The sequence below is a fragment of the Emys orbicularis genome, chromosome 1 (assembly GCF_028017835.1).
Source record: "Emys orbicularis isolate rEmyOrb1 chromosome 1, rEmyOrb1.hap1, whole genome shotgun sequence".
Taxonomy (NCBI): domain Eukaryota; kingdom Metazoa; phylum Chordata; order Testudines; family Emydidae; genus Emys; species Emys orbicularis.
This window is the reverse complement of record NC_088683.1, coordinates 47398164-47411292: the sequence shown is the minus strand read 5'-3', so window position 1 is coordinate 47411292 and position 13129 is coordinate 47398164. Positions and strand designations below refer to the sequence as shown.

The 13129-nt window shown below is 42.3% G+C and overlaps 1 protein-coding gene across 3 annotated transcripts in view; it reads left to right on the top strand.

Annotated features, from left to right (window-relative positions):
* KCND2 (potassium voltage-gated channel subfamily D member 2) overlaps positions 1-12495 on the top strand; it is a 418036-nt gene extending 405541 nt beyond the window's left edge. For all 3 annotated transcript variants that reach the window (XM_065417548.1, XM_065417539.1, XM_065417557.1), the window contains 2 exons: positions 4490-4737; positions 12318-12495. In XM_065417548.1, coding sequence (XP_065273620.1) covers positions 4490-4737; positions 12318-12495 — 426 coding nt within the window. The remainder of the gene's footprint in view (positions 1-4489; positions 4738-12317) is intronic.
* Positions 12496-13129: the final 634 nt, after the last annotated feature.

Below are 13129 nucleotides of genomic sequence, written 5' to 3'. Positions count from 1 at the left end.
CTCTGTGGTTGACGTGTTACAAGCTAATTGTATGAAGGTGCATTACAGCAGAAAAAAATCAGAGATTGTCTATATGTGCACAGGCATCATGTCTCATCATTTGGAAATTTAGCAAACTATGTTAAATTTCCCTCATACATTGCTCAATGCTCATCATATTCATGGAATCACAAGGTTAGAGAATCATGCATTTGATTTTCATGAATCAAAGGTTTCCAAAAAAAATTTGGGGTCCATTTCCCCCCCAAAAATGTAATATGTTACAACATATGTGGCTGAGTTTCAAGATGAAAAATTGCCAAGTGGCATTTTCTAGTCATTGTATAACTTCTCTGTGAGGTATGCACATATAGCACAAAGTTTTGACGTTTTGTCTTAGTTTTATTGTTTAATGTTGGACTTTTATGCACTGCATCTGCTGTATTCAAAACAGAAAGTATATGCAGAAGCTTTTTTTATTGCTCCTGTTCAAGTGAGAGCATAATAACAATTTCTCCATTACACACGTTATTAAATTAAAATACAACTTATGTACGTGTATAACTTCATATTTTTATTTTCACAGCCTGTTTATTCAATTGCCTTGTAATTAACATGGTCCAGTTGTTGTTTGTCATTTAGTTACTTATGTGTCATCTTTCAGGTGCTTATGCTTTTTACATGCTGTCTTTTTTAATATTCATTTCTGATTTAAAGTACAGTATAGCACAAACTGTCTGGCTTTAAATGTATATTACAAAGGACTTGCCTGACAACCTATCTCCCCTACTACAGTTTTATCCTTTTGGAACACTTTTGAGGCATACCATAGTAGAACTATGAGCATGTCTATACTACAGCCTAAGTCGATCTAACTTACATCCCTATGGGGTGTGAAAAAGCCTCCCCTCCCCCAAGCGATGCAAGTTTCACGCTGGCCACACCAGCGCTATGTTGGCAGGAGATGCTCTCCTGCTGATATAGCGTACGCTTCTCACCAAGGTGTAGTAATTATGCTGACGGGAAAGCACTCTCCCGTTGGCACAGCATATCTTCACCTGAGGGGCTACAGTAGCATAGCTTCATCAGTGCAGCTACACCGACCTAGCGCTGTAGTGTAGACTTGCCCTCAGTCATAGACGTCTGCTTTGGACATTGCTTTCCGCTTGAACTTTACAAATGAATTCACAAACTTTCACCTTAGCAACAGGCCTGGTCCAACTCTCAGAAAACTGAATAGAAAGACTCCCATTCACTTGGATGGGACTTGAATCAGGCCCAGAAGCTTTTCCATCTCCCCAAGTTATTAATAATGGAAAACTTGATCCTTTTTTTTTCTTTTTTAACAATGGCTCTTCAAAAAATGTATAGTAAAAGCCTGATCTTATTTTATGGAATATACATGATATTTGTTTGCTTTTCAACAATTTTCTTGAGAGATAAGGTGGGTGAGGTAATATCTTTTATTGGACCAACTTCTGTTGGTGAGACAGACAAGCTTTCGAGCTTACATAAAGCTTTTCTTCAGAACTGGGAAACTAACTCAGTGTCACTGCTAAATACAAGGTTTGAAAAGATATGCTAAACAATCTGTTCAAACCTTGTATTTAGCAGTAACACTGAGTTTTTCCCCCCAGACCTGAAGAAGAGCTCTGTGTAAACTCGAAAGCTTGTCTCACCCACAGAAGTGGGTCCAATCACCCACCTTCTCTCACTAATATCCTGGGACCAACATAGCTACAATAACACTGCATACAACAATTTTCTTGGCTGTTGAGTCCTACCTCCCAGATATGTGCACACCCACAACACACGCAGGTAATTACTTAGGAGCAGGGGTATGTATTCTATTTGTAACTGATCAATTGATAAAGTCAGATGGCCAGATCATGCCTTCCCAAAAGTTAAGTGAGAAAATGCAAGTTTGGGAATATTCATCTTATGGGGTGAGGAGTGTTTGTTTATTCAGGGTGGAGATAAAACTAGCCACACACCTTCTAAGCCTCCCTTCCTTCTTTGAAGACAGTGGATACTAGCTACAAGGGGGTTTATGCAGAAGGACTTCTTCAGCATCCAACAGAGGCCACTTTGGCTCCTCTACCCTCTTTCCAACATTTTTAGGCCATTGAGCCTTTCATCTCTTTTCATCTTCTCTGAGAAGTGCAGTGGATGGCAAGTTATGGCCTGTAGCTTTCTTCTTTGAAATTACTTTTGCAATGGCAACACTTGTATTCAGAGAGGTATTTTTTACAGGATATCTTTTCAGCTAATATTTAACAGTTAATTTACAGCTCACAGAAGAAATCTGGACTTCTTAAATTTTAATTATTTTAGGCTTGAATTCCTAAATGCATATTTTAAATCCAATATGTCAAAGTTCATTGTATGACAGTAAATTAATATATCCCATATGCTGGAAACTTGACATGTATAATTCAATATATTTGTTTGAGCCATTATATAATTTCAAAATATCTCCAGTCTATATTAAAAGTTCACTCAGCATCACTCTTTAATAGACTATGCTAATTGAATTCTGTTTGATAGCTCCATAATAGCTTTAGGAAGCACAAAACTGTTTTCTATTGGAAAACTACCAGAGATCTTGGCAAACATACTGGAAGCCCCTATAACCTGAAGACAGTTATTAAGTAATTTCTCTCTCTGTATCCCATATCCAGACTCTAATTGCATTTGAAGTCTTGTTTATGAACATTAACTGTGTAAAGTCAATTTTCAAGGAAGTTACACAAGCAGTTCTTTCTCCTTGTGTCACTTGAAATCATTATTCTTCTACACCATTTCCTTCCACACAAGCTGACACCTGACTATTATATGGGTCAGGGAGGGTATGAGGGAGAGCAAATAGCAATGGCATGCTGAACAAGTTATTTCCAGTTGTACCAAACATTCAGCTGCCTTAGGAAATTACTGTGCTGGTGCTCACTTTGCTGATGAATATGTACTTACTTTCTTCTACTTATGCTATGTTTCTTTTGGACAACATGAATGTATTCACAGAGTACCTATTGGCATCTGAATGACATTCCATGTTAGTAGATCCTTCTTTAGGGAAGGAAATAGTTTTCCTTATCCTGGGGCTTGTACACACTAGCGCTTACTTTGGTATAACTTAAGTTGCTCGGGGTGTGGAAAAGCCTCCCCCCCGAGTGACACAAATTACATCAACCTAAGCGCCGGTATGGACAGCGCTCTATCAGCGGGAGATGCTCTCCTGATGACATAGCTACCGCTGCTCAGGGAGATGGAGTAATTATCGCGATGGAAGAGCTCTCTCCCAGCAGCATAGAGTATCTGCCCTAGCAGCGCTACAGCAGCACAGCTGGTACAACTATGCCACTGGAGCGATTCCAGTGTAGGCTAGCCCCTAGTAAATGAAAATGCAGAGAACCAACCCAGTTGAAGTAAATGGGATTATGTGGAGTGTAAACCAGTGTTTCCCAACTCAGTGTCAAAGCATCTGCAGTTGGGAATTTGGAAACAGAAGTTGTCTCAAACAATCCAAAATAATGGGATTATAAGCATCAGCATCCTGTTGTCCATTTCGTCTTGGGATTCTACCTTAATTCTATGGCATATATTCTTACAATGTAAAACCACACCACCAGTTTACCCTTCTTGGTGTGCAGGTAAACTGTGGCAGTCGCAATTTTGTGAGTCGAGCTTCATAATCACATACGAAGAGTCGAAGTACAATGGCTATTACTGTACTTGGAATTTCCATAGGCCACCCACTATGATGTGCCTTAGGATTTCTATCTATGTTGGGATTAAGCAAAGATCCCGTGAATAAATACTATTTCACTGAATTAAAGGCTTTGTCTTATGAACTAATTTAGATATATTAAGCTATTATAACTAGTAATAGTAACCTCTGTAGAGAATGTTTGGTATTTATTTTAGCTTCTTTCCAATGGACACTACAGTTAAGGTTGCATTTTACTTTTTGATAAACACAGGCTTATTCCTGGATCGTGTAATGTATTGTTTCAAGTCATGATTTCACACCTTTATTTTAATATGACATTTTACAGACTGAGTCAAAAATTAAAGTCAGTATTATTTTACTATATTTAAACATAATCATGGATGCTGTTACTCCCATTTAGAGCATTTATATAAACAGAATTGAAAAAGCCTGGAAAATGTTTCAAATTTTTTTTATAGATTACACAATAGCCCCTAGTAAGAATATCTGAGTAATGTTTTGCCATCCTACAAAAAATTTTGCATTAACTTTTTGAAAACTGAAGTTAACAGTTTGGTAATTTTGACTCTGTATTGACACTTTTAATATATTCAACCCATCCTGATATGGGTTGAAAATTGCAATCCTTGTCATTTTCCCAGACTCTGGTTGTGTAAAATTAAGCCATTAAGCAGGCCCTAATACAGTGGATTTTGACAATCAGCATCATGAATGTTTTCAATTATAATCCTATCTTTTTGTGTGTGTGCTTTTACCATGTTTTTGATTGCTCGGGACCAGAATCACGAGTTTGTGGATGAACATGTCTATGAAGACAGCTGCATGGAGGTATCCACAGTCAATCGATCCTCAAGCGACAGCCCCTCTCTCTCTTCCCAACAAGGCGTTACCAGCACTTGTTGCTCACGACGACATAAAAAGACTTTCCGCATTCCAAACACCAATATAACTGGCAGCCGCCCAGGCAGCATACAAGAACTTAGTACCATTCAGATCAGATGTGTGGAGAGAACATCTCTATCTAACAGGTATTTATTTTAGTTTTAACAGCAATCTGAGATGCAATGCTATGGCAAACCTTTGCTCAGTAAGGAAGAGGTCTAGATTGTAGTCTAAGTGGGAAGGTGTTATTTGATGCAAATTCAAAATAAGTAAGCCGCATTCCTTAGTATTAATGGGCTGCCCATTCAAACGAGCATTTATTTTCTTGAGTCTTATTGGGCAGGGGTTCCTAAGCCACACAAGTCTTGAAATGGCAGATCAAGGTAAATAATATGGGCCCAGAGCCTGAGAGGCTTTGCACCTCCAACTGCTATTGGGATTTAGTCTTTGTTTAGCAAATGCTTATGCAAGTCACAGAAAAAATATTGTAATATTTATTATTTGTATTGCAATAGCACCTAGAGACCCCAGCTGAAACTGGGACCCAGGTGTTCCAGCTCTTGTACAAACACATAAGAGACAGTCTCTACCTGGAAGAGTGTACAATTCAATTATACAAGACTGAAAAAGGGGAGAGTATTATTATTCCTATTCTTAGATGCGGTACAGAGACACAAGAAGATTGTGACATTGTGAAATTCACACAGAAAGTTTGTGACAAAGCTGAGACTTGAAACGAGATCTCCTGAATCCAGTCCAGTTCCCTAGTCTTCAGACCATCCTTCCTCTCTAAAAATATATAATGAATGAGAAAACTATAAACCCTGGCTAGGGAAGTTATTGGAAAAATTAGAAAAAATGTAGCTCCAGAGGCTAGGGAGCAAGAATTTCCTTATCTTCTCTGCACCCTCATGTATCAAGTACTTCGTTTTGATATTTATGTGTATGGATACAGTCTTTGAAAACACCAGGAAAGTCATGCTAGACTTAAAAGTGTTTGTATGTTGAACTGAAATATACCTTCATTTAAAAAGCATCATTTTCAGCACAGGTTGCTATAGAGATTGATCTTAAGTGAAATTTTGAATAGCTGGCAGGTAAGAAATTCACTGCCATGAGCAACCCAGAAGCTCCTTGACTTGCAGCTGAGGTAATTTTTTCTGCCATTACTCAAGGGTGGTGGAAGGGAACATATTCCTGGAGGTTTAATCACGACCTAATATTTAATTAAAGATTAATCTTTAATTCCCGGAGGGCTGGCAACCATATGTGGAACCAGCATCCACAGCCTAGGTATTTCATGAATAATTCTGTCTGGCTCTGACCTGTCTTCTGCTGGGTGACTTTCCAGCACACCCTTCCCTCACAGCACAAACACAGAAGAATTAAAAACAACAATACATATATACATATAGGAGTAAATCTCACAATCCAATGAATTTAGATTTTAACTGTCTCTTACTGCTTGTCCCCCAAGAACAAATATACAGTCCACCCAGCAGCTCAGTGTGCACATGAACCCACCCTCAGGTGCATGGCTAAACTGATAATTGTGAATACAAAATACTGTGAGTCACTGCTCATGTGATTACAAATAGTTCAGTAGCTCACAAAGTCTGGAGCAAAGAGCAAGGGACTGCTCTGTTACTGACTTGCTGTGTAACTTTAGATAAGTCACTTAACCTTTCCAGGTGTCACTTTCCCTCTACTGTGGCCCAGATATACCTCCACCCCACCCCGACCTCCTTGGTGGACAAAGAAAGCTCTAAATGCACTGGAACTGTTACTTTCTAGTGTGGAAGAAGGGGAAGGGAGGAAGCAGGGGCTTGCACAAAGCTTAAGGTGGGGAGTACAGTGCAGATTGGAAAAGGAGGGTATGGAGCACAGGAGAGGAAGGCTAAAGGCATGCCCAATGGAGCAACTACTACACAGCTAGTGAGCACTAAGCTAGAAAGTGTGCAGGACCCTAGCTGTTGTTACATCCCATGGGGCTGTAATGGTGGCTTTGCAGCTGCTCTGCATGAGGTCCCTGAGGTGGACAGATTCCTTCATCCCAGTCCTTCCCCATCATCTATCTTACCATTCATATTTGTGAGCTAGCTATTGTTAGTTGGCCCATATTGTTCCAGTCAAGTGACCAGTTACTGGCTGCCATGTTGAAGCACCATCTGAGCTAATGAATGTCACCTTCTCCTACTCCGCCCAGACAGGGCAGAAAACTTGCATTCGTCTGCCCTATCTGAACCTGGTTTCCTTCCACCCTCACCACTCTTCCTTAGACACAGAGCTGGTGAGTCACAATTGTGCCCATCAACATGAAAGCACTGCTGGTTGTACCTCTTGAAGCAATAATAGGTGGCAGTGGTTGGGGCATAGGCACCAGAGACGGTTGGGGGAGGGGTGCAAAGGGCTATTGCCCTCCCTTACTTTTCAAGACCTGGTTGAGAGGATGCATGCTGCAGCCTGGCCAGCTGGCCAGCCAACACCAAGGTCCCACTCGATGTTGTGCCAGTAGCTGGGCCCTCACCTGCCAAAACTGCAGCTCCTCTTGGTGCCAGGGACTGGCTGGATCCAGGCAGTGGGATGGCACCTTCATCCAGGGGGCTTGGTCAGGCCAGCAGGGAGTGTAAGATTAGGAGAGGGGGAGCCAGGGGCTCCAGGAGGGATGGGCTGGTGGGGGGTGGGAGGGTTTGGCCCCCACACTTTTGCAGTCTTTCCAGCACCCGTGGGTTGGTGTGACAAACTAGATCAGCCATCTACACTGCAAAGAAAAACCTGTAGCTGGCCACTGCCACCTGACTCAAGCTCATGGGGCTCGGGCTGTTGGGCTCTTTTGTTGCGGTGTAGACTTCCAGGCTCAGATTGCTACCTGAGCTGTGGGATCCTCCCAGCTCACAGGGTCCTCAAGTCTGGGCCCCAGCAGAGCCCAGAAATCTACGCTGCAATGAAACAGCCCCACAGCTTGTGTCAGCTGGCACGAGCCAGCCACGGGTGTCTAACTACAGTGTAGACATACGTAGGGAGTGAGCATAGGCCAGTGGATAGAGTTGGGAGTCAGGCGAGGCTATTTTTAGGACTACATTTGAAATTGCTGATGTCTGTCTTTTATGAAACGGCAATGTGGTGTCAAGGCCTTGCAGGTAGGTCAGTGCACCTAGCAAGAGTAACGCTATTGGTAACACCTAATGTGGGTCTCGTTTGTAAAGGTTTGGGGGGCACAAAGCTACTGTTCTTTTAGCAGCATAGGAAGGCAAGTCGGGAAGGGTGTCAGTGAGGGATGGAGGATTTCTATGGTAATGGGGGACCTTGCTGGATTCCTCCTGTTCACTTTCAGTTACCGTGACCCAGGGCCGGCCCACAACATTTTGGCACCTGAGGCGGGGAGCTCCAATGACGCCCCCATGCCTCCTCGCTTGGGCCAAAACTTTGAAAGGTCTCAATTCTGCCTTCTTCCTGTTCTACTCCTCTCATGGTACTGCTCTGCTACCTACCCCAATAAAGGAGAACTAACAACTTAAAATGCCTTGTTCAAAAATTTTAAGTAACACTTAACTTTCAAATGCCTGAACAGCAAATGTAACTTTTCTTGTCTGCATAGTAAACATTGGCATTTTTATCTGTTTGAATAATCAAAGTGGTGCTTTCCGTGCCTTCTTGGTTGCAAAGATTTGAACTGCTTCCTGAAGATCCACAGTCTGGGCCAGCTCATGTTCTATTGAGATGGTTGCATGGCCAACCAGCCTCTCCTGTGTCATTGTGGAGCGTAGATGTGTTTTTATTAACTTCAGCTTGGAGAAGCTGCGTTCTCCACTGGCAACTGTTTCAGGAAGTGTTAGTAGTATGCGCAGAGCAACAAAAGTATTTGGAAAGAGGATGGTCATTTTATTTGAGCACATATATTCCAGAACACCCTTTGGAGTTGATCCTGCTGAAATGTATCTTGAAAGGGCTTTCAGTTCATCACCTAAATCACTCGCATCAATATAGCTCATGTAATCATGTGTCAACACTGTCTCTTGTGCCCTGCATTGCTGGTGTAGGTCTTCTTCAGGTATAGTATGATATTCCAAAACTCCTCACAACATCCCAAATATACTGCTGTGTTCCTTGAGCTGCATGAAACGTTCTTCAACTGACTGTATTGCACAATCTAGCACCTGGTTAAATAATTGAGCTTTGAATTGTTGTTTGGGGTCTCTTATGGGATTATCCCGTGCCTCGTAATCAAAATGTCTTCTTCTTCGGTGACTCTTGTATTCTTGAATGGGTGGCAAAATAGCTTTAGTGTGAAGTTCCTCTGCCAACTTCTGTGCACTCTTCAGAACGTTTTGAAATCCCTCATCTGACCAGTAAGCCTGTAGGTATGACTTTGCTTTGTCCAGTTGTTCCATTGCTCCAGATATATCAAGGTCAACACCTTGGAGTCTCTTGCTTACAACATTTATTTCAGTATGTCATGCCACAACACTAAGCCACACAGAAATTTGAAGTTGGGTATGTTTCTGGTGATTCCATTTCCCTCTGCCACTGTTCTCCCACGAACAGTTCCTGTCGTAGCATTATCCTCCATAATGGCAACTATGGCATCATCTATCTTCCCAATTTGGTGTTTGATAGGCTTTATCATCTCCACTTGACTTTCCCATCATGTGGCACTCAGTGGTTTCAGTGTCAGAGAGGATGTTCCCAGATGTTGCTTCAAAATTTGCCATCGATGAGTTGACACAGAGAAAAATACATAGATGCTTTGAATTACATTAAAAAATTCAGAAGCCTCACTAGAAGCTGATGCTGTATCACTGACCACCAAGTTCAATGAATAAGAACTGCATGGGACAAAAAAAGCTCCAGGGTTTAACTCTCGGATCCGTGTCTGCACTCCTCTGTTCTTTCCTCTCATGTTGGCACCATTATCATAGCCCTGACCTCTCATGTCAGCTATCGCAATTCCTGTATCTTCCAGCTTTTTAAGAAGCCACATTGGGTTCTACAGGAACAAAGGACTGGAAAAATCTGGCTAGAAATCTGGCATGCCATGAGAAGGCAGCAAATCAACAGAGAGCATTCCATAGGTGGAAAGAGCTTGAGATGAGACTAAGGTTAAAGGCCACCATAGATGATCAGCATCAAGAGAAGATTGCATCAGAGTCTCTTTACTGGCAAAATGTTCTGAAAAGGCTCATTGCCATTGTGAGAATGCTTGCTACCCAAAACCTAGCACTGTGTGGCAATTCAGATCAGCTGTATGTGCCAAACAATGGAAACTTCCTTAAAATTGTTGAGCTGATGGCTGAGTTTGATGCTGTAGTCCAGGAGCATCTAAGAAGAGTCACCACCCAAGAAATGTACACACACCACTACCTTGGAAAAACAATTCAAAATAAGATCATACAGTTACTGGCAACAAAAGTCAAACAGAAGATTGTGTCAGCTCTGAAGTCAGCAAGATATTACTCTGTTATTCTAGACTGCACACCTGACATCAGCCATATGGAACAAATGACTTTAATGGTGTGTTTTGTAACAACACAGAACCTAGTGAAAATGTCCCTGCAATGGTGACTGTCAGAGAGCACTTTCTAGAATTTATTGCTCCTGTGGTATCATCAATGTCAATGATTTGCTGTCTTCTCATGGCATGCCAGATTTCTAGCCAGATTTTTCCAGTCCTTTGTTCCTGTAGAACCCAATGTGGCTGGAACAAAACAGTATGCAGCATTCTGGGTTTTTGAGTACGTAAGCCATGACCTCTCCACTTTGTCACCGTTGGGGATTTCATGCCAGTAATGTGTTGGATGGAAACTTCTATTTTCATTGTCTTTGGGGAACTTGAAGTTTTTCACTTGCTGTGATCAATGCAGTACAAGGAAGTCCCTCAGGTTACTGCTCAAGTGGGTCCACAGTCCTGGATCATCTAGACTTAAGGAACTAAACTCAGCAGCAGCTGTTTCTTGCGCCTCCACCACACTCTTCTCTGATCTACACTTTTCTTCAGGAATGTGCATGGTTACATCCATTTGAGATGGAGATATGGATGCTGCAGTAGCTGGCAGGTCACCTGCACTCTGACTAACTGGAAGATCAGGCATCTCCTCACCACTCACATCCTCACTGGGGCCGGAAGTCTCACCGTGAACATTTGTGTCTATGTATCTCAGGAGAGCTCCTTCCTGCTTAGATAGAAAAGCTTCCTTTGCTTGCTTTCTTTTTCTGAATGCTGCCCCAGAGGGGCATTTTCTTCTTTCACTCATGACTGCTGTTCTGTGCCAGCTATAGTGGCTCTCAACACTCAGTTGAAGGGGACAAATAAGCAGGCTGGTAGCAGGGCCTGAGTGAGGGAAGATATCAGCGTCTTAAGGGCCTAACTGGCTCCTACTACTTCAGTTGACTGCCTGTTCTCCTCAAGTGGATTCAGGGAAGCAGCAGGAAACAGGAAGCTCCCTGAGAAGCTGGTGTTAATCAGTCCAGGCTCCTGGGGTATTAGAAAGAGACATAAGAGGTTCCTCCTCCTCTCTCTCTCTGCAGCTCCTGCTGCTTTCTGTTATTCCCTCTCACCTTTTCTCCTGCCTGCCTGTTATGTCTCTTGTGCCCTCCGTCCTCCAGCACAGCACTCCACCGTCTCTGTGCATCTAGAGCAGAGAGAATACATATGCACCAGCAGCAGACACAGTTTTCTACACACTGGGTCCTAGTGGCGCCCCCCCCCCCCCCCCCCAGTCTGACACCTGAGGTGGCTGCCTCAGTTTGCCTCACGGTAAGGCCAGCCCTGCTCCCTCCCTTGTTTAAAGGGGTAGAATTTGTGTAAGGAAAGAATGACCGCCTTGTAACTAGAATTCAGGTCAGCTTCATTTTGCTTCTTTGGGCGCTGGCCCTTTTAATGCCCTGTCCAAAGTGTCCTACCTCCCTAAAACTAGGGTGCAGGTCTTCCTCTCACTTTCCTACACTTACATTCCATTTAAACGCTGCTCCACAAAACCACCATCCTTCACACTGATCTATGATCATGTCCTACTGCCACTTTCAGCCCTGGATTCTCTGCAGCCAGGTCTCCTGCTCTCTGTCACAGACTGTTGTGGAAGACTAGGAGTTTGGGTAAATTATAGTAGACAAGAGTTTCTCAGCAGTTGAATCTTTATTCATCCTGTAATTTACTCAGCCCATCTCTCGCCTCCTTTTGTACATTTCAAGATTTTCCTGAAATGCACCCACAAAAAGGGGGCCTTTGCCCCAGAGAGCTAAAACTCAGAATAAAACCTCATGATTGTTAAGATCAATTCCTGGTTTGTTGTGTCTGACTGAACCACCTAATGTTGGCAAAACTGCAAATAAGAAAATAATACAATGGACCTACAATAACCAAAAGGAAAGTGTCTGGATAATTGTACATGTGGAGATAAATTTATGAACAGGTTTATATGATGGGGTTGTCTGTGACAGCCAGGGACTGTACTCAATAACCCAGGAAGTCCCTTTCCGTCCTGTATTTCTGTGAAAAACACCAAGAGAGCTAAGTATTTTAATAGGAGTCACATATCGTTCTTCCTCGGCTACATGCTGCACGTCCAATGACCAAAGGAGCAGAGGCCGTGTTTGCAGTGTATCTGTGTTTCTCCTACCTGATAACAAAACAGACTTTAAGCTCGTTGGCTGGGATAATGGAATTGAATAAGCAGAGAAGTTTATAACAATGTAAACATTTACATCATTGATTTTTTTCCCCCTTTAGCCGATCCAGTTTAAATGCCAAAATGGAAGAGTGTGTTAAACTAAACTGTGAGCAGCCTTACGTCACAACAGCAATAATCAGCATCCCAACACCCCCAGTGACCACACCCGAAGGGGATAATAGGCCAGAATCTCCCCCATATTCAGGTGCAAATATTGTCAGAGTATCTGCTTTATAAAACAATTCGAATAAAGACCACTTGCCAGCTGAGCTCTAGCAATGAGAAGAGTTCTGGAGAAGGAGAGAGCTGGAAAAGACAATACCCCCTTGGTCAGTGTTACCGCAGCCACAGATTGAGGGGGTCAGAAGAATTCAAACATTTTGGGTTTCAGTGTTGTACCGCGTGAAGCAGGCAACCAAACAGAGTTTCTACACAGCGTCTGAACGGTTATACAGCGCAATCTTCTGTGACCATTTTGACTTACTATATGAGCACAATGAAATGTCCCCCATTGATGCTTCTTATTACCATGGGAACTTTTTAAAAAAAATAAACAAACAAAACAAACAAAAAATACCCCACGTTTGGACATTATGTTCCGGCTGAATGCAAAACAACAATGAAAAACATTTTGATAACGTCATTTTTTCCTGTTGATAAACCATGAACTTGTTGACAAACTCCCTATTGTTAAAAAAAGAAGAAGAAAAAGGGGGGGAAACAAAATGCTCATAGGAAATATGTTTGTACTGACTGGCAGAAATACAACCATAGTGCATGCTGAAATTCTTTGGAGCTGTGATCTCAGTTTACTTATGTTGTTTTTCAGATTAGGCATGATAAAATATTACTGTAGAAAGGGGCATTTCTG